General features: G+C 41.6%; 1 protein-coding gene across 2 annotated transcripts in view; it reads left to right on the top strand.

Annotated features, from left to right (window-relative positions):
• Nucleotides 1-26,675, top strand: part of ZNF385C (zinc finger protein 385C) — a 157,890-nt gene that overhangs the window by 102,757 nt on the left and 28,458 nt on the right. For both annotated transcript variants that reach the window (XM_018563893.1, XM_018563894.1), the window contains exons 2-3: nucleotides 4,298-4,440; nucleotides 20,745-20,855. In XM_018563893.1, coding sequence (XP_018419395.1) covers nucleotides 4,298-4,440; nucleotides 20,745-20,855 — 254 coding nt within the window. The remainder of the gene's footprint in view (nucleotides 1-4,297; nucleotides 4,441-20,744; nucleotides 20,856-26,675) is intronic.

Below are 26,675 nucleotides of genomic sequence, written 5' to 3'. Positions count from 1 at the left end.
CCTCCCTGACCACCTCACCCCCCAGTGACAGTACATCCCTCCCTGCCCCCCCCTCCCAAAATGAAAGTATCTCCCCCCCTGGTCTCCTCACCCCCCAATGAAGTTTTCTCCTATGACCCTGCGCTACTGCGTTAATGACCTGGCAGATATACTCAGACAAATATGCAGGATGAGTCTCCTGTCTGTTCCCATGTAATTAATCCTATGGCTGATCTGGTGAGCTTCAGTGCAAAAAGCACATGGAGCCCCTGCCCTTTGACCGGAAATGTCTTTTGGCAAAACTTTGGATATTTACACCAGGAAGTCAAGGGGTTGACGAGTATTTGTTTATGACAGAAAAAAACCTCCCGTATTAAATTTTTCTGCACCCTGCTTAATGAAAAGTTTATTTTGTCCCCCCCAGGCTTCAGGTTCTAATCGCAAGCCGGGCATTGTAAATCTTGGTCCCCCTGGTTCAGAAAATTGGGGAACAAGCCCTCTTCCCAATGAAGGGGTGACACTTTGAATAGTGGCTAAACAGTCAGTCGTCTTGGCCTCTTAGATCCAGGACATTACTGGTGCCTGGGTCCAGAGCATTGGATCTTAACTCCTCTTTACTTCCTGCTGTTGGACTTGTCAAGATTTCCTCAAAGATGTACAGATCTTTTCGCTGCCCTAGATCAGCTTCTTTTTCAGGGGGTCATAGCCCCCATACCCGAGATAGAAAGATTTCAGGGGTTCTGTTCCAACCTGTTCACTTTCCCCAAAGCAAAAAGGTTTCACCTTATTCCTGATCTGAATATTCTCAACGGGTTCCTGTGGATCCAAAAGTTCGATTTGTATACTACTTGTATGCTTCGGCGGACATAAAGGATGCTTCTATGCCCACCAGCTATGGACACACAACACTACCAATTTGTTGCTCTTCCCTTCAGCCTGTCTACTGCACCTTGGGCCTTCGCCATTGTGCTGACCCCTGTTTTGGCTTTGCTTTGGTCTCATGTGATCGCCATGATGGGGTACTTTAACAACCTTCTCCTTAGAGGGCAGTCAGGGGAGCTTTATCGTCTGACAGGCAGTGGATGATACAAGCCTTGCAGAGCTTTGAATGGGTCCAGAAACTCCAGACGTTAGCGTTGGAACCCTCTCACCCTTTTAAGTACCAGAGCCTCGTCTTAGACACGCCCCTGTCCTGGATCTGTCCACTGCAATACTGGGACCTTGCGGTCCAGGAGTCGCCAACCTTTTTGCTTTTGCATGAAAGTACAAGGCTTAATACAGACCTCTTTCAAAGCTGTCCCATATGCTCAGTTTAATTCCAGGCTGTTGCCACTCAACATTCTGGCTGCATGGTAAAAACCGGTTCAGTCCCTGGACTTGCCTGTTTACCTGTTCAGCAAGTCTAGGCGTGCCCTAGTGTGGTGAATTTACAGCCTAGCCCTGGAATCTGGGTAATCCTTCCTCCTGTTAGTCTGAAAGGTGCTCATGACGGATGCCAGCCCTCCATGTTTGGGGGAAGTCCTGCAAGACCTCACGGTTGAAGGACCTGGTCATCAGAGGAATGTCAATGCCTGATCAGCATTCTGGACAGGACCATTTGTTTGACCCGTCTTCTCTGGGCCCCTCAGTTCATAGAGTCACCCAACCAGAATCAGTTAGACAACTCTATAGCCATCAACATCAAGGAGGCACCAGGAGTTGCAAAACTCAAAGGGAAGTGGACCTGATTCTGGCTTGAGTGGAATTTCACATCCAAGCCCTGTCTGCCACAAACATTACAGGTGTGGAAAATTGGGATGGAGACTTCCTTTGTCATCAATGTCTGGACCCCAAAGAATGGTCCTAGTGAGGATGGAACTTTCAGCTCCACCCTGCACAGAGATTTCCCAGCTTATAGGACAACCATCTAAGTCCAGCAGACTGCGAGTGATAGTCACTGAAGTTGGTTAACTCCACAGTTAACCCTTTACACATACAAACAATAGCTGCCATCACTTGTCTTATGCAAACAAGAACTATTCATAATATCTACTGTAACAATTGTGTACTTTAAGACAGGTCTGCGACACCCACTGCAACTCCAGACAGGGCTGAAACAAAGTTTAAGAATTCTTACCTCTTTGACGAACTGTACCATATTATTAAGCTCTGAGAATTAGAGATGAAGCTTAATGATTTTTAAATATCATTTAAAAAAAAGGAAAGATAAAAACAGTGCAAAAAAAATATTTACAAAAAAAGGAAATATAAATACAGACAATAATATCAGTAAAAAAAAATAAATGGAAATAAAAGTACTTGGCAAGGTTTTCATGGTCTTTGAGATCCAGTGGAATCCAAGTCCAATTTGATCAGAGTCACTGCCCTCAAAAATTACTCCGCCTTTGTGCATAGTTTGATGGTAAAATGGAAGGTTTCAGCAGCTTTTTGTGTGCCTTCTAGAGGGCAACATTGAGCCAGTCACCCACTCCATCAAAAAAACCCAGGGGTGTGAGACAGGAGGGCTGAAGCGCTTTATGATATTTCATATCAGTTTGCTAAATGCTGCCATATTTTTATTCTACCACATGCTACAGTCTGATAACCCCTCTTTCCAGTCAGGGCTCACTCTACTAGAAGTGTTAGTGCTCCTTGAGCCTTCCAGGATCAGGCTTCAGTATCACAAATCTGTTAGGCTGCCAACTGGCCATCTGTTTACACTTTTGCCAAGTTTTACCAGGTGGACGTTCAGGCCTCTGCAGATGCAATGTTCTGCAAAGTAGGTGGCCCTTTGACTTTTGGGCCCCTTTTGTTATACTTCCCTCCTGGGGTTTGTGTTTTTTCATGGGCGTGTTAGCCATTGTATGCTGTGTTACTTGACCCTCTTTTGGATTGCTTTTGGCTGTCCCATTGGTTCCAGAATTAACTTCCTGTGTCCTGTAATGTATGATAAAAACATATTTTTTGTCTTACCTGTAAAATCCGTTTCTTGGAGTATCACATGACACAGAACCCTTTCCACTGTTTTCTGTGATTCACTCTTGTACTGCTCTACAAAACTGAGACAGGCTGGGAGTGGCAAGGTTATACAGGGCTGTTCTTACAGTGTTGATTTGCCTGTATCCAATCACCTGAAGGTAGCTGCATAACCCATTGTTTCATTGGTTGGTTGGTTGGTTGGTTGCATTGGTTGCAGAACTAACTTCCCATGCCCTGTGATGTACTCCAATAAAAAAATGTTTTTTACAGGTAAGATAAAAAAGCTTTGTTTTTATTAGGAAGTGTAAAGTGCGTGATGTGAAAAGTTCAGAAACTTCTAGCTACAGGCAGTTGTTGTCTGGTTGGTTGCTTTGGCTTATTGTTTGTGTACATATGTTATAAATACAATTCCTAAAATTCCTACAGGCATTTATTTGTCATACAAGGGGATGTGCAGTATTTTCTTTTTATTTTAACTGAATAACAATTGTGGACAGTAGTCCTGTAGTTTACCTCTAAATAAGTTTTTTCTACATCCTGGTTGTTAATGTAAAAAAAACTACATGCAGTGATGCTGTATCCTCTTCATAGCGATGAACTTCTGGCACGCGTGGCTTAACTGCCTCATCTTTAACAGCAAAGGACTGGTGCTGCTCTCCATTTTTCTCCGAATTTAATTTTTTTGTGCATGGTGGAGGGCCGATGAATAATAGGAACTCCCTCCTCTATTCACAGAACACCTTGCATTCTGTGACAATAATATTAGGAGTTTTTTGAGTGCGCAAAGGGGATGGCAGCACCAGGAGTTCACAGTTTAGAGGAGGATACAGCATCACTGAAGGGAGGCTTTTTATATTACCCAGCAGCCAGCTGGATGCAGGAAACTCTTCATTAGAGGTAAATCACAGGAAAATAAATAAATAAACTTCTGCATTAAAGATAGAATATGACAGTTATAAGACAACAATGTAAAACCAATTATTATAAAAAAATAGATAATGTCCAGTTATTAGTTCACTAGGAATGGTCACATCGTGCTCCATTGTTTCAGTGATGTCTGCAGTAGATTTCAAATAACTAAAACTGCCTCATTGAAATCTACTACAGACATCACTGAAACAATGTCTATTGTAGCAACTGCAGTTTGTAACTGAAGTAATCAGTATAACTAATGACTCCTTGATGAGGTCTGATACTCTCTCAGTAAATATTGATATGCATATCATTGAAAAAATAGTATAGTATAGTCAATTACTGTTATTCCATACCACAGTACTGAACAAGCCAACACCCAGACCTGCTTACTTGGAAGTACATAGGAAATGTGTACTCTAAATGACATATGCCTCTTCTGTTGCAGGTGCTCCTACTCATGGTGGTCAATTGCTGGCTTCTCTTGGGATCCCAAACAGACCAATACAGACACACTTGGACATCAAGCATCTTCTTACATTCAGGATCAATGGAGTCTCTCCGCTTAGCCTCTTCCCTAACTTTAATGCAGTAAGTCAATCCCAATACATCTGTATCTTTTTAGCTCTGTATCTCTTATTTATGTGTAAATGACCTTGTCTATAGAGGAGAAGTGAACCTTACTTCTGCTCCACAGTCAAATATAAACAAAAAGCTAGAAAACGTGAACTCAAATTAAACACAAAAAGTGACTTCTCTATGACTATTGTGGAATCATCTAAAAATTACAGGCATGGGTCAGACCATGGTCTCCTTCAGTAGTAATTTGACAAGCTTCTTTGTATGTCTGATTGTCCAGAGGATCCAGAATAGTATTATCTGCAAGACTCCGACTTTCTTATTGAGCTTAAGCATCAATTGTAGCTGTCATTTAGTATTTTATGGTAATTTAAAGCAAATGTAATTTCTAACTGAATGACACTTAGGGGGTTATTCACAAAGCTGCCGAAAGGTAACCCAGCCGAAGTGAAGTGAGCCGAACTACATTCGGCTATTCACTGCGGCTCAGTACTGAAGAACTTCGACTCAGCTGATCCAACATCATCATATTCACATAGGAGCCGAATGGCAGTGAGTGAATAGCCGAATGCCGCCGACTGGCATTCGGCTAGGCTATTCTGCTCAGTACCTGCGTGGTACCGAGAAGAATAGCAAACAGTAATGAAAGTAGAAAAAAAAAGGTTGAACCAATATTTTTAAAATGTAAACATTGAATGAACGGAGCCGGCCCTGACGTCACGACCGGCTCCGCCCAGTTGATATTGTTTAATGACAGATCAACGTCCCCAGGTCATTTGGGGACGCTGATCTGTCATTACAACTGGGCAGAGCCCAGCTGTCATTTGCGGGGCGAAAGGCCGGCCTTCGGGCAGCCATTCGCCCCGCTTTGGTTGTCACTTCGGCTCAGTCGAGCCAAAGCATATGCCTTTGGCTCGGCTGAGCCGCTCGGCCGCCATTGGCTGCTGTAAGGGCTATAGCCATTTTTTTTTTTACATGCTTGTTTTCACCTTTTTTCATCCTTTTTTGCTTCTCAGCTCTGCCAATTAACTGCAGTTTCTTTGCTGCCACTTCTAATGGTGACAACAATGGACCTTTGTAATGTTTGTTTATACAGCCACTTGTAGTCTCCATAAAAAGCACAATTGGGGAAAAAAGGACACAGCTTTGTCACCATAAACAGGAAGTGCCTGAACAAGGACCATTATTACAGGATCATCAGGTATTAATATGGCAAAAGCTGCAAATTAGAAAAGGTTGAAAATTACTTTTGAATTGACATTAACGTGTTAAAGCTTATATGAGATTTTAGTAATTCAGTTTACATCTACTGTACTAATATTCTGTCTACAAATATATACAGTAGGAGTGTTGTTCCCACTATGTGTTTTTACTTTGTTAAAAGCTTTCACTGCTCTAGAGCAGAGTTGGCCTTTGAAACTTAAAATAATATGTTGATTAACAGTAACTTTGTCATGAAGTGCATTATTACCTGCATGTAAGCTCAAGAGACTGGTGGAGGTATCTAGCTCTCGGTGAGGCACTGTTATTTTTATAAGGGCATGGTTACTGGTTAATGAAGTTAAGTGCCCCATGCTAGAGACACATCATTGCACCAGAAGTGGGAATGTAAATCTGTGTTGTGAAAGTCATAAAGGGGGTCTATCTCTAACCCCTCTAGACAGAAATAATTTGTGAAGATAGACTCTTCCATTAATTTAAACATATAGACAGAGAATCGCGTCTTTGTTGGATGGCTTTTCCAGATCTATAATGCCAGCATTGTCATTGCATCTGGCCTGAAGCTTAGCAAGATTATGTTATCTCTACTGTGACTGTCAGGAAAGAGGTTGCACTTTAAGGCCGATCGTATTTCTTTGCAAAACTATTTAGCCAAAGAGACAGGTGCATCTGTCTTCAAGGCACTAAGCTGAGAGGGTGAGAGGTGTTATCAGGACCCCAAACTCCATTCAGAGTAGTGAGCTGCATGACAATGTGTGATGATTAATGTGCTGTCTAGAATTCCAACTTCTCCTCAATGGCAAGGCTCAGCTTTTGACATTTTTGCAATGTTTATTCAGAAAGCACCAGGAAAGCAGTTAATAAATGATCATTCCATATATAATACATATGTGTTAATACCTTTTATATGGAGTGTGTCCTGGTATGAGACCTGCAAATAGCTACACCCAATACTATTCATAGTATTAAATGGGGCCACTGCACCCAGGTGCAGTATGAAAAGGAGCCATGCCAGAGGAAAGATCAGAAGTATTATCTCACATGGACTATGTGATGGTAATGAGGTCTGGGCACCCTAATATTAATTAGGGAATTCCATCTTCCTCTCATTTTGTTGGAACACACCTAGTACAAATGACATCAGGTTGCCCTTACACAAATGTATTTAATTTTGTTTAGGCCATCTTAAAAGTCCAGAGCAAACAGATATCTGCTTCTCAAGGCTTTGATGGTTTATACCCTTTCATGGTGAAAGTATCGTAAAATACTAATTACCTAAGTTGTTGTGTAGGCATGGCCTAATGACTCTTTTTATCTTGCTCGCTGAGAAAAGTATCTAGAAGGTTCTTGAATGATTCCATACTCTCAGCAGAATATCATAAAGTACTCACGTGAAAAATTAGCCAGATCGCCTAAGTAGTTGTCCATGGATAGTTCAGTTAATTCTCTAAAGATCTCCTGGTCTGATAACAAAGGAATGCCTGGTATCTCACTCAGGCTAATAAACTTAATTTCCAATCTAACTTAATATTTATAACTTTAAACTGGGGGGATTACAATAATAATGAATATATGTGTGGCTATATTATTTAAAAATGAAGTGCACGCATATCAAATTTGGTGGGTTTAAAAGGTCCAGAGGGTTAAAGACACACATTAACCATTCTGGACCAGGCATACTTCACAAGTGCATCAACTTTGGTTTTAAAACAAAGCTAATTTTATAACGCACAATAATCTATGGCTTATTTGGTGGTAAAATGTGAAAATAAAGAAATATAATTATTGATATAAAACTGACAGTTTGGGAGGGGCAGAGGAGAAGGTCATAAAGTGCTCAGTCCTTACTCTCACATCTTTTTCCTGATTGGATTAGGGGGTGGCTTAATGGCACCCCCTAGGGGGCCCATAAAAAGCTCCTCCACAAGGCAGCGAAAAGATCTTGTCATAACATCAAAAGAAAAAGCTTGTCAAAAGAAGAGGCTCATGTACCATCAAAGAAGAGCTCCCCTTTAACATCAAGAAGGAACCTTTGCAAACTTTACTTGAGGAAGAGCCCTATCCAGATCTTTCTTCTGTTTTATTGTCTGGGCTCTTCTAGAATTCACAAAACCCAGGACTTGTTAAAGGAGAATTATGGGGTTAGGGCTTTTCCCCATAGTTCTCCTAAGGGTAACGGGAGGACATAAACTAGCGTCCTCCCGTCACCCTAAGCTCAGTATACCGCGAGCTACAGCTCCCGGTATACTGCGACGCCGCAGCTGAAACAGATCCCGACAATTATGTCTGGATCCGCCCAGCTGCGTGAGTGACAGCTGGCTCTGCCTATCTAGAGGCAGAGCCAACTGTAACTGCCCCCCCCCCCCTTCCGTTCCGCCAGGATCGGAGCGGGGAGGGGGGAATCTAGTCACTATCTCTGCCGTGACAGGATCGAGAAGTGAGCGAACGTCGGTATGTGTGAGGAACAAGTCCGAACTTTTTCATTGTCTGTATTGAGTTTTCCCGTGCACGAATAAAACAAATGTTAATCTTTTCAAATATACCATCGCCTCGTCTCGATATATGCTGGTATTCCATCAACAGTGTAAAAAACTTTTTACACTGAACTGCAGTAAACTCCGACAGTCAAAGCTGTATGTTCCCGCGGCGGCTGTGAGGGGATGGGACAGGTTATTTTTGGGGGGGCATATTTGTTTTAGTATTTTTTAGGGCACTGACTTTCCGATCTACTGAGCCGACCTGTGACAGTTTCATTGTCACAGGTCGGCTAGAACTATGAGGATGAGTGAAAAGCACTCACCTCACAGTTCTCCTTTAAGTACTTTCAATTTTATTCACTTTTTATTTTTACTATTGTTATCTCTGTCTCTCTTTTGTTAAAATCTTTATTCTGTATATTTTTCTTGCACCGACTCTTTAAAAAAAACGATCTTTTTAAATCGCTCTAAATAAGAATTTACAGTATCCTTGCCTCTGTGAAGAGTGCTACCGCATTGTAAAACCTGTCATATTCATGTCTGAAAGGATAGTGGCATCAGAGGCATTGTTTACATTTATGAACTGTCACAGCATTTGGTGGGAATGGTGCTTGTTTTCATTAAACTACGTGGTGGCAGCTGTTATTCAGTGTAAAGGGATAACTGGGGGGTTAACCATACCCCAGTTACTCTCAGCCTGCTGGCCTTAGATTGTTGGACCTGCTGATCGCAAGGAACGCAGCCCGTCTAAAAGGGGCTTTAGAAGTGCATGTTTTTATTGCTATCTGTATTTCTGCTGTCCATATTTCTGTTTTTTCTATCCTGATGACCATTGTCACTAGGACAGAAACTGAGGGGAAATCTTAAATATTATGATGTCATCAGAAAAGCACCTGAGCAAAAATCTCCCAAAGGGGACACCCCACTTCCTGTGACAACTATCAAAAATTTGGGATTTGTCCTCACAGTTTCCTCTAACTTCCTGTCTTGTCTCTGGGATATTGAAGAGAAGGGAAATATTTCAGCAATAAAAATTTGACTTTCCACTGTCTATCCAAAACTTTAATATAAGTTTTGCCTGGAGTTCTACTTTATGAGGAGCTTTAATAGCACAATACAGTATTTAAAAAAAGGCAGGGAAACGACAGAAGGCTAGTCACCAGTATTGCCTGTAGGCTCCCGTCAGCTGATCTTTCCCTATTACTGACTTACCATACGTTGTTTTGAAATGTATCTCTGTATAGAGGTGACCATCTTAATAGAGATTTTAGAGTCTTCAGGAAGTAGAGCAGCGGGCAACACAGCAGTGACATGCCCAAATCTTACCTCAACTGCAGGTCCGTAGGGGTGCGGGTTTTCTGGCCGGGACGCATACAGGATCCATTCCGGCGGCGTATGAATACGCTCACCCGCACCCCTACGGACGTTCAGGGTGGGCCAGCGTAGGGGGACTACGGCTGCGTAGCCCCATAGAGAAGGACGGGGGCTGCGCACTAATCACACGCAGCACCTGTCCTTCCCAGCAGCTGCTGGGTACGGCTCCGCACGCAGCACGGAGCTGTACGTGCAGGCGGATTCGTGTGTGAATGGGGTCTTAATGTCTCTATCAAACTAGTAAAGTAGTCCTTTCGAAAATATGTGCAGTTGCTGCATTCTAACTTTTCTTTCTGCTTGAATATCTGTTCACTGGATGCCTCTGGTCTTCTATTTGCAGCCAATATTTTGTACTCTCATCTTTACTGTATAATCAGGACCTCAACCTCTCTATTTGACTGCTGGCTAGTCTAGTATAAATCAGATTTATCATGTTTTCCAACATTAAACATTGCTGTGAGGCATATACATTAAAAAAATTCTAGCCCTACTAGAAAGAGGACATTTCCGGTCTGTTTCTAGTTTAATAACTGAATTGCAAACATTTGCAAATATACCTGGAAGCTGCACGGCTGTGACAAGGCACCTCCATATCTTGCAGTCCCATTGTTGTCAGTGAGACCACCAACACTGAAACATATTGAGGGGAATTTATCAAAACTGGAGCAGAAAGAATCTGGAGTGGTTGCTCATGGCAACCAATCATTCCCTGCACTGTATCCCAGATAGCAAGCAATTGAGCTGCAAGTTTGAAAATGACTTGCTAAACTATTGCAGACTTGCCAAGCTTCACAATTTTGTTGCACAATTACAGCAAGTCTGCATTGCAAGTCTCCAGACCAGCGAGCTTGCAGAGCTCTTGCTAAGACCTGCAGGACTCTTGCTGTAGACTTGCCAAGCAAATTTGCTACAAATTCAAAAAGTGTCAACTAGAACTTGTGCTGCGAGTGTTCTGCAAGTCTACAACTTGCCAGGAATATATGCAGCAAGTTAACAAAATTAAAATTTTAGCCTGCCACAAGTTTGTAGCAAGTTATCCTTGCTATCTGGGATATAAGCATTATTTGAATTAAAAGCAAACTTGCCTTAACTTAGATTAACTCAGTGAGCTGACATTTTTTTCAGTTGTTGATTGTAAGCCAGGTTGGTTAAGCATCAGCATCTGTCTGGTCTGTATTAACCCATTTAAATGAACTGTTAGAAATGTAAATTCTGGGGAGTCAGACTGGCTGTAGTTTAATAAGCGCAGTTTGATTGATCCCTGATTGTGGCACAGGGTTGGAGTATTCTGAAATTCTGACATCATTGGAACCCTTGGAACTAGCTTCTAATCATCACTTAGAGAAAATGCCATTAGTTTTTCTTAATCTGGGCTCAGTTTCTCCTCATCAGTTAGATGATGATTGTCATTGCTTTAGAATGCAGTTTAGTTGCGTTCCAGTGGTTTGCTAGATATGTCTTGGCTTTCTAACTGTGATGATAGTTAAAGCAGAAATCCGGGAAAAATGATGAACCCTTACAGTGGGGCTACCCCTGCACTGCCGGGGTTAACTGCTTGTTTTGGTCTAGGGACAGCGCTCCCTCCAGCCTCTCTCCTCCTACACTGTAGCAATGCAATGTCCCTTGGTGCCCTCACGTTCTATACACTGAGTATAGAACAAAATGGTTTACGGGACCTTAGACTGCTGCAGTGGAGGGGGAGCTCCAGCCTTCAGCTTTTTTTATATTGAGAAGGACATCCTTAGGTTTATTATCATCTGTTCAGCTCCTCAACAGTCAATAGGAGGTCATCACTGACCACAGTTCCTTATTAAATATGCCCACTTCCTCCTTATCACATAGCAGGAGGTCATATGTAAGTTGGTCATCTTTCAGTTCAGAAGACATTGGGGTTGATTTACTAAAGGCAAATGGGCTGTTCACTTTGCAAAGAAATTTGCACTGTACAGGGGAAGTTTCCCTTAGTTTTGTCGGGAACATCCACTTTGCAAAGAATACCCAATCATATGCAAGAAAAAAAAAATATAAACACTATTTTGCTTGGACATAATTGGGTGATAGAAGTCAGCAGAGCTTCACCTAATTCACTAAACTAAGGGGAAACTTCCCCTGGAAAGGGCAAATTCCCTTGCAAAGTGAACAGTCCATTTTCATTTAGTAAATCATTAAATAATTGCAGGCATAATTGTATTGCAGTCACATTAAATTGTGACCTGTAGCCATTTTTATGGCATTTGGTCAGTTGTGTAGGTAAGTGGAGAGGCACATAAGAGAGGAAAAGACAGACAGATTGTGGAGAAAATTACCAAATCTTCTGTCGACATAGACAGCTTTGTTAACTTGGTCCAAAGCCACACTTAGAAGGACAACCACTAACAAAAATTCGATTTGGCGAGAAATTGGCTCCAAGGTGGGCAGTCTTCTCCTTTAGATAGGGTATATGTCACATAAGAAAGATATTTTAATACACTACTTCCGTTATGTAACATATGGTCCAGTGATTGATACAAAACCATGTGATCACTGACACAAAATGCTGAGAAAATATGCAGAAACAACAGCTTTGTTTTATTTTGGTACTGGAAGTACAAGGTATAATAGCTACTTTATTTTGGCACAAAATATACAAGTACAAGAAGAAAACAATTTACAGGAGTAGAACCAAAAAAATAAAATGTTCCTATCAGGGAATTTGGACTGCCAGTAACAAAAGGTACTAGGCTATTTTTTCTCAAACAACTAGTGCTTCTTTAACTGGTGTCAGCTGCGCTTGTTCCAGGTTGTGGTGGAATGTGTCATCAAAACTGTATATATTCTAATACTTCAAAAACTTAAGAAGAATGCAAGTAGCTTTCACAACGTTGTTTGCATTTTCAGGAGTCATCTGTAAACAAAATACCAAACGTGCATTCCAATATTACGCATGCATGGCAAGGTCTATAATTGAAGACACATGTTGGGTGGCTCAGGCCTCTGCGGGAATTTGGCTTTGTTAAATGTTCCCCCAGAGCAAAGGACTTGATGCCCACCAACGTAAATGAGTATGCCGGTTCTGTTGTACACGGTCAAGGTCACCAAGCAGACATATTTAATTGATTTTTCCTTAAGTACTGTCCAAGTTTGGAATGTTTGAAGATGGAGGAATCGCTGCTGCTTCTATAGGATCCCACATCAATATAGATATGTCCTATACTGTAGTCCCACGTCTACCACAGCCAGAAATACCAGTGAGAAATACTTCTGGAAGTTGAAATATTTGCTACGTGGTATCACAGTCCTGATGTGTTTCCTGTCAATACCTCCTAAGTAGTCGAGGAAAACTGGTGCGTTGCCAAAAAAGCTCAGCAATCTCTCTCCATCTTTCTTGTGTGGGAACTGGCATGACCATTTTCTGTAGGTTTTTTTACAAGGCTTTGCATGTTTATTGAACAATGTAGTAAATTGTTGCTTTGACCAAGCAGAACGCAAAATGCATGTATACATACGAATGTCCAGTAGCCAAAAACCTGCAAAGAAAAGAGATTAAACGTATTTACACATTTTTATTTTAGTGCAAATGATAAAGACATGTTGGTGTAGTGTGAAAGACCATTACAGAAGAGAACTACAACAAAAAAGAGCAGAGGAGTGGCTTCGGGAGCCAGCAGAAGGGTGCCATAACAATACTTCTACCAGCTGCACTTTCTATGACCCTTTTTGGAGTTGCACCTGTTATTTGATTGTGTTTATAATGTCTCCTCTAGTTTTAGATTGGTGCAATAGATAGCTCTATTGCTATATTTATAATGTACATTTAATTTTTAGAACAGAAAGCAACTTTGCTTAAGGAGAGCAATACCCATCACATGTAGACTCTTATGAAGCAGAGGCCGCAAGTAGCCAGCTGTGTCCAGTAAGCCCTGCGGTGTCTGATACCACAAACTCTGTGACAACAGTTGAGGTGACGTAGGAGGCAGAGTATGAAGTGACTGCTCCTTCAACATCAGAGCCAGACCACTGGTTTTTTTTTGTCATTCAGTTACTAGGGGCTCTTAACACATTCAAGGAGCAGAGGCAGTCAGAACAAAGTCTAATGTACCATTTTGCAGTCTCATTGGTTCCACTCCTAAAAAGAGGTATCAGAAGATAGAGTTTAGACATGAGAAATTATATGCTTTATCTTATTATCTAATATGTGTCATCAGATACCCCGCCCAGACCTTCCCATCCCAATCCTCTCACACCACCCGTAGCCCCTCCCCACTAGCACTGAGTTTAGCACACAACCATCAATCGTATTATCTCGAGCCCTATCTTCCTGCACTGCCAGCATCAACTTTTTATGTTATTGCTCTCCCACAGTCTCCAGCCCATCACAATCTCCCTCACCAGTCACTTTCCTGTGTTCATATGCCACCTAGAACCAGCACAACCCTGACTCCTGCTTCATGTTCCAAACCTGGCTTGTATTTGGTGATCAAACTCCTCACCTATTTAAACTGGCCAGACTAGGCCAACTTATCATTTTCTGACATTTCCCCAATGTAGGCCACTGGAAACAAAAACTCACTTGAAGAAAGGTCAACACGGTAAATAGACTGACTATAACAAATGGCTGAAACTTGTATTTGCTAAAAGTTATGACTTGATGAAAAAATCAGAGATTAAACATCTTTCACGTAGTTCTCATTTGTATTGGTTTGCATTGGGAACAACTTATGGGTTTTTGGTGAAGATTGCTCATATGTCAATGTTGAATGTAGAAGGGCTGCAACTAATGTTTATTTTCATAGTTGATTAGTTGTTCCTTTATTTTTCAAATAGTGAATTAATCGAACAAAAAAAAAAAATACCATCCTTAATTTCAAATAAAATACACAAATGCAGTATTACAAAACATAAAATTTACTTCAGAATAAATTTACTTCAGCCAGGGAATGACAGCTGCCAGTGGCAAGATTCCGCTGACGGCAGCTAGTTGTAAATACAGCAGCTAGTGGGCTGGTGCAATAGCCAGCCTGCTATTGGTTGTTTCAAATTGCAGTAGCCAATAGCAGGCTGGCTATTGCACTTGCCCACTGCTTGCTGTGCTTTCCTCTCAGCATGGAGGAGAGAGCTAGGGGATCCTACCAACTAACTTGATAATGAGAATAGTTGACAACTATTCTCATTGTCGATTAATCGATTAGTTGGTTGCAGCCTTAGTAGCTACCTTGTCCAATCATGGCAGTGATAGTGAGACTGAGAAATTTGACGCAATAAATTGTGTAAATATACACTTCTCCAATTATGTGCAAAACAGTTTGCTGTTTCCTTATTTACCGTATATACTCGAGTATAAGCCGAGATTTTCAGCCCATTTTTTTGGGTGAAAAGTGCCCCCCCCTCGGCTCATACTCGAGTCAGCGCCAGCGCGTCATCTTACTTACCTCGCCGAGCGTCGCGTCACTGCTGCTCGGTGTGCGGCGCTCCGAGCGGGGTCATCTGGCAGTCTCCGGGTCCTAATTTAGGTGGCCGGAGACTGCCAGATGACCCCGCTCGGAGCGCCGCACACCGGAGCAGCAGCGACGCTCGGCGAGGTAAGTAAGAAGAAGAAAAAACCCCCCGCAGCGGCCAGTCAGGCAGGGGAGCAGGGATGAGTCAGCGGCGCGCTGATCAGGCGAGAGGAGCTCCAGGTGGGGTTGTAATTTAGCGGGCAGGCACCTCTGAGCCAGCTAAATTAGGACCCCACCTGGAGCTCCTCTCGCTGGATCAGCGCGCCGCTGACTCGTCCCTGCTCTCTCCGTGATGTGATGATCCGATCACCGGCACACAGTGAGTGAGGGGAGGGGAGGGAGGGAGGGAGGGGGGGGTAGAGAGAGAGATTAATTAAGCAATTATATATGTATTGTCTGCACTGTATTAGCAGTATATACTCCATATAGAGTATATACTGCTAATACAGTGCAGACAATACATTTACAATTATACTAACATGAATGTATTAAATGATCTGTATGTAGCCCTGTACTATGGATCATTTAACCCATTCATGTTAGCAGAGGATCATTGTAAATGTATTGTTGCAGGCACTCTATATGTACATGTACTATATACTACATATAGAGTGCACTGAACAATAGATTTACAATTATCCTCTGCTAATATGAATGGGTTAAATGATCCGTAGTACATGATATGTAGCCCTGCACCCCCTTTTCCACTTACAGAGCTAGGTTATTTTTCTTTTAAATAAATATTAATGTAATTTTATTGGTATCTATCTACCAGTAGCTGCCTCATTTCCAACCCTCGGCTTATATTCGGGTCAATACTTTTTCCCAGTTTTTTTTGCTAAAATTAGGTACCTAGGCTTATATTCGGGACGGCTTATACTCGAGTATATACGGTAATCTGCACATGATTTGATGATTAAAATGAATATTTACACAATTTGTTGTTTGAAAATTAAAAGTGTCATTATAGTAAAGATGGTTTACCTGAGGGTGAAAGTAGATGTTCTGTTGGTAAAACTACCTTCCTATATGCTGTATTCTACAGTTCCAGATCTACCCTCAGGATTCCCTCTACCCATCCAGCAGGTTTTTAACCAGTTGACATCCGCGGTGTTAAACCCCCTTCCCATTCAGGCCATTTTTCAGTATTCAGCGCTGAGATACTTTGACTGACATTTATTCCGTCATGCAGCGCTGTACTGAAATGAATTTTATACCCTTTTTTGGGGACAGATAGAGCTTTCTTTTGGTGGTATTCGCGAACGAGCACATATAGGCGATCGGCGGGCTATTGACCCGTTGATCGCCTATATGTGAAACACCCGGTAACGGGTGTGTGCAACAGTCGGGTCTTTTCTGCCCGTGCGTGCCCGCCAGGGGGCGCGCGCGAGCAGAAAAAATTTCCCGCAAATGCAGCAGTGCCGTCCGTCCGTTTTTTTACTACGGGCGGACGGCAAGAGGTTAAAGCTGTGAAAAATAATAAAGGGTTATTATCCTGATTATCATAATATAACAGGCATTCACACAAAAATGTTAAAAAATTAAATCTCTGTGCGCAAGGTGCAAAGCCGAAACTCAATATTGGATGCCAGTGATCTTCGGACCCATAGACGGCACTGCATTAAAAACAAGCATGATTCTGTGATGGACGTCACTGCATGGGTTTAGGAATACTTCCAAAAATCACTGTCTATGAACACAGTTCGCCATGCCATCCAAAAATGCCAGTTAAGCTTCATAATGCAAAGAAGCCACATCTGAACATGACCCAGAAACACCACCGTCTTCTTTTGGCCAAAGTTCATTAAAATGGTCTGTCGCAAAATGGAAAACTGTTCTGTGGTCAAACAAATCGAAATGTTACCTTCTTCAGACTAGAGAGGAGAGGGACCTTCCGACTTGTTATTAGCGTTCAGTTCAAAAGCCTGCATCTCTGATGGTATGGCGGTGCAATAAAAAATTGAAAGAATTTGGAATTTCAACACCAAATTTTTTTAATATTTTAACTAGGGCTGTTACTGATTAAAATTTTCGTGTAAAAAACTGTTAGAAACATGGACTGTTATAATGCTATATCAGGCAAGAATGGGACAATAGTCCTCTCCCAAAACTCTAGCAACTGGTCTCCTCAATTCTGAAATGTTTACAGTGTGTTGTTAAAAGAAGAAGGGATGCTACACCGTGGTGAACATGGCCATGTCCCAAATTTTTTCAGACATGTTCCTGCCATCACTTTCAAAATAACCTTGGTAGTTCCGTCAGTGGCTTAAACCCGTTGTTAGGACAGCCACTCTTGCCAATCTAGTTTAGAAGTGATCATGAAATCTGCTAGCACCAGTACAGACAGGGTTAATTTGAAACAAAACTCCCCAGACAGTGAGAACTAAGCAGAATATTTCAGTTAGCACAATAAACATCTAAAAAAAAAAAGGTAAGCTACAATTTTTTACTATTTTTTAAGTTATGCTATGTGAATGTAACAAATATGAAGTAGGTGTTATGACAATTTGGCTGCAAAAGTGGAAGTACACTTTCAGCTATACAGGTGAAACTCGAATAATTAGAATATCGTGCAAAGTTCATTTATTTCACTAATGCAACTTGAAAGGTGAAACTAATATATGAGATAGACTCATTACATGCAAAGCAAGATAATTCAAGACGTGATTTGTCATAATTGTGATGATTATGGCTTACAGCTCATGAAAACCCCAAGAACCCCAAATCCACAATCTCAGAAAATTAGAATATTACATGCAATCAATAAAACAAGGATTGTACATAGAACAATATCGGACCTCTGAAAAGTACAAGCATGCATATGTACTCAGTACTTGGTTTGGGCCCCTTTTGCAGCACTTACTGCAATTACTTTTGCATGATATTCTAATTATTCGAGTTTCACCTGTATGTTGTAGTGGCTAAGGAAATACATGCTTACTTCCTATGCGACTCAGCTCCATCTGGTGCCCATAATGCGGTATTACAAGATGACATTCTAAAATACGGTACATTCAACTTATTAAGAAAATATAACGACCTGGATGTGATCGAAATCCACCCTACCCCTATATCCACTCTCCTATGGCTGCTCCCTGCGCCCGACACCGCTCAATCCGATCTTGTCCCACTGTCTTCAAATTTGGGATAGTGTGAAATATTACGGTAACCTACTACAGTATCCCGTTTCTCTATTTACTCCTTTCTACTTTGTTGCATACCCCTCTTTTTCCTCCAGGATTTAATACTAACCCACTCACTCTCTTGGTGGGGGAACCACGACTTCACGGTTTATTCCTTACTCACTGCTTCTGGTATAAAATCTTTTCAACATCTACGGGATTCTTATGCCATTCCTGTGGTGGAACGCTATCGTTACATCCAGATTCAACACTTTATTGCATCTCTCTTGAAGGACAATCCCTCTCCTAACCATCAACCATCTCCATTTGAGTTTTTTTGTTGTACTAACCCACATGCCCCTAGCCTTATTACCCTACTCTACTCCTCTATAATGTCTTCCTCCACCCTTGTGCCCGCATCTTATCAATGTAAGTGGCAGGAGGAATTGGGTAGGTCTTTGCCTAATGATGACTGGGTAGCCATTTAGGAGTCTATGGCGAACTGCTCTCATAATGTGCACGCGTGTGGCTAAATTATGGATCAGAGTGTACAATATGATTTGTACTATTTTGCATACACAGCTACACAGGGACCTGTGTAAGGCATTACTGTTGAAACCGATTCCACACTTGAATCACCTAGAGCTTGTTTTATTGACCCACACTTTTGTAGCTACTAAAATGACCATAGCTAGAGCTTGGAGATCTCAGTACTTGCAATTTGAGGAAGTTAAATACCGTCTCAATGATGTCATAGTTGATGAAAAACTCACTGCAATCTTGTCAGACATCCATGCTCACTTTTTAGCGATTTGGCAACCCTAGATTGATTGACTCCGGTGCTCTAGTCTTTTTTTTATCATTCTTTTCTTTTTCTTTCTTGAATCTTCTTTCTATCCTTTAGATTAGGTTCAGATATCGGCGATCCCGGGACGCACGTCCCCGTGCTGCCCGATCGTGCAAGATTGCAGTGCCTTTGAATTCAATTTGGTTATATATGTGCGGCAATCGCTGAAAAAAGGTATAAGTACCTCCTTTTTGCGACACGCACCACACCGTTTTTTGAACTGTGATTGTGTGCATTTGCATGGATATCTTTGTGGCGGAAACCATGCAAACTGCCTGGCGCAACTGGGGTGCCATTAGAAAATGATGATTCCATGACCGCATGGCCATCCGCGCGATTTCGTGCACGATTGCTGCGCGGTCACGAATCACCCTAATGCAAGCCTAGCACTACTTTGGGTTTTTCTCTTTCTTTGTCCCTCTTTCTCTTATTCTCTTTATCTATCCATTGTTCTGCTGCTCTTCTTATCGCACTTTTGCATCTTCCCTTTTTCTGAATGTTTCTTCAGTCTCGTTTCTTCCCCGCGTTTTCTGCTCATGGTGATTATAGCCTTAGTCTGAGCTGTTTGTACGTTGTGCTGTTTTTGTTTGGGATTTATATGCAGTATCTACAGTATATTTCCCCTGTTCTTTGGGTCACGCTGCCTTCTCCTCATAATGGTTTATTTGCTTTACTTTAAGAACCAAACTCTGTATCTTACCCCTTGTTATTTACCTTTTTATCATATGTTAATGTTCTCTGTTTACTAAAACTGAAAAAATACCAATACAAATATTGTGTAAGAAAATATACCGAGAACATTTGCTTAGTGCATCCATTTGCACACAACGAACAGTCACATAGATTGCCCTTGGCCCTGCAAATCTTTTATAAATGATGGGCAGCACAGTGTCCCTGGTTCGAATCCTGGCCAGGATTTTGCATGTTCCCCCTGTGCTTTGCTCCAGGTACTCAGGTTTCCTCTGGTAATGCTGGTAGGTTAATTGGCTCCTCTCTAAATTGCCCCTCTATGTAGGCATGTGAGATAGGGACCTTAGATTGTAAGCTCCTTGAGTACAGGGACTGATGTGAATGTGCACTGTAAAGCGCTGCGTAAATTGTCAGCACTATATAAATACCTATAATAAATAAATTAAAATAAATAAATATAAATAGACCTTTAAGTTATGGGAAATCTCTCTAGCAGTACCTCCATATAGCAGTAAAAAAAAACCTGAGAAGGGTTCTAATCCCTCCCTACTCTTTTCAAAACTTAAAAAATCATTGGCTGGACTTTACATTTATTTATTAGTTTAAATTAATAATTTTAGCTCAAGAAGACTATTTTTACAGTAGCTAAAACGAGAAACAGGGCCAAAATAATTATTCAATGTTAGTAAATTGAGCTTAAAGTTTTCAGATGCATTTAGTGAAGTGGCAATTACCATTAGGGAATTACCATTACAGAAGTGACTGATAAAGCTAGCAAGATGAAACATAGCTGCAGAGCAAACATAGATTGACATTGTTTTAGTAACACCCCCAAGTTTATGATGTAGGTATCTGTAGCAATACTTTATTTAGGACACCTAAATATGTTATAATGCAGTGAGTCGTAATTCATTAATTTTTTTTATTTTGGTAAGACTGTTGTTATTGTGAGCTTCAGTGTAAGTAAAAATTATAAAATGACCCTAATTTGTAAAATTGTGCTAGAAAATGTTTCAGTGTATATACTACTAAGTGCAGTCAGAGTTATGAATTGCAGCTTCTGGACAGTCCTAACTTACTATAACAAATCCCTCTCTATCTCTTTCTGTAGATGGACCCAGTGCAGAAGGCAGTTATTAATCACACCTTTGGTGGGCCGTCTCCTCCAAAAAGGAAGCCCTTTATATCCTGCAATGTCTGTCATCTCAGGTTCAACTCCCTGGTAAGGATTATATTGTAAAGCAAAGATATTGTAAGCAGAGCGATACCTACTGTAAGTTATTCAGGGTTCTGATAGCCCTCATCTGCATCTTGCTAAACGGTATACAGGGCAAACAATTCAGGGACGTACCTCTGTACTCTGCTCTGTGCCCATATTAGCAAACAATGTCTTAGCAAATAAAAGATTAGAAACAACTTTTCTTTAGATCCAATGACTATAGCCTTTGCTGGCAATGAGAAAACTATAATGACATGCATAATGTCAGGTCAGGAGTAGATATCAGAGTAAACAATTCAGAAGTGCTAAAAGTGCAAAGAGTTCAGTAACAAGAGCAGGTCTGTAAGCAGAGCAGGCTGGATGGTACTTGTGGTCCACTGCTGCAGATGGAGGCTGGCTGGTACTTGTGGTGCACCGCTGCAGATGCAGATGAAGGATGGCTGGTACTTGTGGCGCACCGCTGCAGATGAAGGATGGCTGGTACTTGTGGCGCACCGCTGCAGGTGGAGCAAGTAAAGACGGCTGTGTTGAGCCTGGTAACACAGTAGGGTCAGGCAAAAGCGTAGTCTTGACAAGCCGGGTCACACACGTGTAGATCAGAATTCAAACAGTACCGAATCAGCAGCGAGGAAGAGCAGGATCAGAACAAGTCGGATCATACAAAAGTAGATCAGAGTTCAGATGGTACCCAATAAGCAACAAGAAAGAGAAGAGTCAGAACAAGCTGGATCATACACAAGTAGTTTAGAGTTCAGATATCAGCTGGGTAAAGCAGGAGCACAAGGTACAAGGTAGCAACGCTATCACGATTTTTTTTTATTTTGGTAAGACTGTTGTTATTGTGAGCTTCAGTGTAAGTAAAAATTATAAAATGACCCTAATTTGTAAAATTGTGCTAGAAAATGTTTCAGTGTATATACTACTAAGTGCAGTCAGAGTTATGAATTGCAGCTTCTGGACAGTCCTAACTTACTATAACAAATCCCTCTCTATCTCTTTCTGTAGATGGACCCAGTGCAGAAGGCAGTTATTAATCACACCTTTGGTGGGCCGTCTCCTCCAAAAAGGAAGCCCTTTATATCCTGCAATGTCTGTCATCTCAGGTTCAACTCCCTGGTAAGGATTATATTGTAAAGCAAAGATATTGTAAGCAGAGCGATACCTACTGTAAGTTATTCAGGGTTCTGATAGCCCTCATCTGCATCTTGCTAAACGGTATACAGGGCAAACAATTCAGGGACGTACCTCTGTACTCTGCTCTGTGCCCATATTAGCAAACAATGTCTTAGCAAATAAAAGATTAGAAACAACTTTTCTTTAGATCCAATGACTATAGCCTTTGCTGGCAATGAGAAAACTATAATGACATGCATAATGTCAGGTCAGGAGTAGATATCAGAGTAAACAATTCAGAAGTGCTAAAAGTGCAAAGAGTTCAGTAACAAGAGCAGGTCTGTAAGCAGAGCAGGCTGGATGGTACTTGTGGTCCACTGCTGCAGATGGAGGCTGGCTGGTACTTGTGGTGCACCGCTGCAGATGCAGATGAAGGATGGCTGGTACTTGTGGCGCACCGCTGCAGATGAAGGATGGCTGGTACTTGTGGCGCACCGCTGCAGGTGGAGCAAGTAAAGACGGCTGTGTTGAGCCTGGTAACACAGTAGGGTCAGGCAAAAGCGTAGTCTTGACAAGCCGGGTCACACACGTGTAGATCAGAATTCAAACAGTACCGAATCAGCAGCGAGGAAGAGCAGGATCAGAACAAGTCGGATCATACAAAAGTAGATCAGAGTTCAGATGGTACCCAATAAGCAACAAGAAAGAGAAGAGTCAGAACAAGCTGGATCATACACAAGTAGTTTAGAGTTCAGATATCAGCTGGGTAAAGCAGGAGCACAAGGTACAAGGTAGCAACGCTATCACGAGCACTGGTGGTGTGTTGACTTAGGTGATTTAAAGGTAAGCTGGCCAATCACCGTTACTTCCTAGACAAGGGCTGTCTCAGGTGAGCTATGCTGAGTCTAAAGGTGGCCATACACCTTACAACCATCGCACGACTTTCGTTGTACGATGGTTGTAAGGTGATTAAAAGCTTGTACGACCTGCCCATCTTGGACAGGCATATCGTACTTGCGATCATCGCAAGTCCTCCCCTCTGAGGGTAGGGCTTGCAGATGATTGCAATGGTGAGTGGGCAGTGTGCGCTTGCGCACCTCGGCCCGTGCAGCTTTAGTTTTGCGATCGCGCTACCAACCCGCCAAAAATCGTACGATTTTCAGCGGGTTTTCTAGCGTGCTCGTTATACGTAAATCGGACAACCGTACAGTAAACGCTCGCTGCCCATCAACATAAATATATTAATAATAGTTAGTAAGCTTGTTCAAATTCTAAATTTTCCAAAGAAGGACATAATGGAACATATCCTCTTACATGTAAGAGGATATGTTGGTGTTAGTTTCCCCTTCTTTAGAACGTTTAGAATTTGAACAAGCTTACTAATTATTATTAGATTTGTAGACCCTTTTTGTCCTGGAGGGTGATGTGCCTCATGTGAGTTCCCTCTCTGGAGTCACATATGTAGAGGGAGACACATGATTGTACTGTAGCTGGTTGTGTGTATAAGCAGGTGATGTATATAGATATGTATATGGTGATGTATTTATGTGTACATACCTAGTGAATATTAAACAGTTGTTGTAATCATAATGTATTGTATATTGTATTCATACCATTTATGCATTGTAGATACCTACCTACAGTCTGTGCTCCTGAGTAAGTGGACATTGTTCATGAAACGCTTAGGGAGTCATCTTAATTCCAGCAGTGGAAGTTACAACAAATGCATGTCGATGGTCTATTTATATGATTATGAACTTCTTATGGTGAGATTTATGTAGGGGAAGGCAAAAAAAAAAAAAGCTTGTACCAGCAGTCCAATTATTTTTTGCACAATGATTTTAATGCAATTAATTAATAAATACTGTATATTAGGCCTGTGGAAATGAAAGATTAATTTCTCGATTAATCGTTAAACTTTTTGATCGATTAAAATTATTTTGATCGCTAATGAAAACACTCACCTCTCCGCCGGCTTCCGGGAGTCCCGTCGGCGATCCGGTGACGTCACGGACATCGACGTCATCGACGAAGGGAAGTGGGGAGGAGTCCGGTGACGTTGATGTCTGTGACGGCTAACGAAGGGAAGGGGAGGAGTCATGTGATGTTGATTTCCATGACGTCGCCGGACTCCTCCCCCCTTCGTTAGCCGATGGAGCCACTTGGGCCGGTGAGTTTGCCCAATAAACTTTCTGCACGAGCGCCAGCCAAGGCATTGGCCTATACACATACAGCACAGCAATGAAGTCATAAAATGAGCTAGGATCACACTAATCCAGCACGTTATTATTCTGAGTTGCCCCACTCTAGCGGCGGCCATATTGAGTCGGGCACGTGAGATTAATAACGTGCTGGATTAGTGTGATCCTAGTTCATTTTATTACTTCTTTGCTGTGCTGTATGTGCATAGGCCAATGTAGTTGGATCTGTATGTGCGTTATAATTAATCAAAATTAATCGATTTTAAAAAATTTCGATTAATCGAACACGAAAATGTTAATCATTACCAGCCCTACTGTATATCGATCTTGTCATACATATGTGCACCTTTAAAGCCCCTGAAAGTAGTAGGTATGATGGTACAACACCCTAGAGGGGAATAGGTCATGGATAAAATATACTAATGTTTATGGATTTAGATGTACTTTAACATTAAAAGTACTTTGGCAGTAACAACTCTATAGAAGGGTTGTTTGGCTGTAAATTCTTGAATGCCTTCATTTTGATGCGATGCTAAACAAAACAAAAAATAGTTGTCTTAGCACCTATGTGCCTTTTAGCTAAGCCTGCAGTACATTTTTAGTTCTGGTTGATGTGATATATGTGATATACTTTAAGGAGTATAGGGATGCAAATCCTACTTATTTGGTTTTAGTTTATACAAGGAAATACAGAATATTTCGTTTTATTAGTATATGGCCCCTTCATTTCCTTTTGCACATATGCTATAACAAAATGATTTGCTTTTCAAATATATAAGCTGTTATCTGCACAGATTTTCTGATGTGAGTGAAATGGCGTTAGAATAATTACATCCATCGTTCATTTGAGATTTTTTCTTCTCTTGGCCATAACTGAGCAATGCATTTTACATTTTGCCCATTACATTTTAAGGAAGTACTCTTATGCTGAAAGGCAGAAATAAATATTACACAAGCTTATTCACTTTCATGTTGCATTGGGCATGACTTGCACCGAACAAAGCTCATCTATGAACAGATAATTAAAAGAAATTTAAATATGAAATATTAGCTGTCTGATTTTCTTTAAATAATCCTTTGTCACTAGAGCCTTGTCTTCTGTTTATAGATGATGGGTGGGTTTAATGTGTCCACCTGGTTGCTATTTAACCTACGAATAAAGAATTGACAAGCCAAGCTAATTCTTCCCTGGTCTATTTAACACCACTGGCTGTGCTGGTTAATGGCTGCAGATGCAGTTAAAATCATTAGACCCCCGTAGAGACACTTGGATGTAGAGATTGCTCCTTTTCTTATCACCATTTTAGCAGTACATTACAGCAGAGAATGCACATTTGGTCACGTGCTATAGGTCAGCATGAGGTTTTGTTCAGAGTGTTCTTAGTGTTTTTCTGGGGGAAGCTGTATAATCAGTGAATTCAATACTGTCTCTCCATCATCATTAGATACACATGGGTGCCAATTCCTAGGAGACTCTGCTGAATCCCAAAATAATTTATCGGAAGCACAGGAATACAACTTTTTTGTTTGTTTATCTGCCAGAAAGAAATCTTAATCCAGAAGGCTCAGTTACACCAGACCGGTCTGCTGCAGTGCAATGCGTACGTGTTGCATTACACTTTATTGTGCATTGTGTTAGGCAGCCCATTCATTTAAATGGCTTACCCTAATGCACACCACAACAGGACCAAAAATCATGCATGCAACATTTTCGGCAGCACAGGGTGCCACAACACTTGTTAATGTGCTGCTGTGCAATGCAGGTACACTGGAAAGGTGTGTTGGGGTACAGTTCAAAATTAATGTACCACATGGCACTTGCTGCAACAAACCGTTTTGAATGGGCCCTAATTGAATGTTTTTTTCTTAAAGGTACACCCCAGTCATATTTGAACAAAAAAAAACCTTGAGATGCACACAGCAAACACAAGCATTGCTACAGTACGCCAGTACACCATACTTCTCTTTGTTGATAGCCTAGCGCTCTTAGAACCCCTACTTCTGTTGCAGGAAACCTGTTCCCAAACACACCCATGACCTTATTATAAAAACTATCAGTTCTAATATTTTATGTATTAGGGATGCACCGATACTAGTATCGGTATCGGTGCCGATACCAAGTATTTAGGCGAGTACTCGTACTCGCCCAAATGCTCAGATGCCTAGCCCAATACCCGAACTTCCGGTATCAGGAAGCCGGGCAGCGTCATCACAGAGTTATTACATGCTGCCCGGCTTCCTGATTGGCCGGGAAGTCAGCTCCATGCTCCCTCGTCACTTGGAACCAGCTTCCCGGCCAATCATGAAGCCGGGCAGTGTGTAATGACTCGCCGCCTAGCTTCCTGATTGTCACAGGGGGTGAGCTGTCCAGGGAGGGATGTACTGTAATTTGGGGGTGAGACCAGGGAGGGATGCACTGTCACTGGGGGGTGAGGAGACCAGGGGTGAGACGTGAGGTCGCGCTTGTTGGTGGATCCTGGAATCAGGTGAGTATTAGAAAAAAAAAAAG

Source organism: Nanorana parkeri, unplaced genomic scaffold (genome assembly GCF_000935625.1).
Source record: "Nanorana parkeri isolate BGI_ZX_2015 unplaced genomic scaffold, ASM93562v1 scaffold707, whole genome shotgun sequence".
Lineage (NCBI taxonomy): Eukaryota > Metazoa > Chordata > Amphibia > Anura > Dicroglossidae > Nanorana > Nanorana parkeri.
The sequence above is the reverse complement of the archived record's forward strand: the minus strand, read 5'-3'. Positions and strand labels throughout refer to the sequence as shown.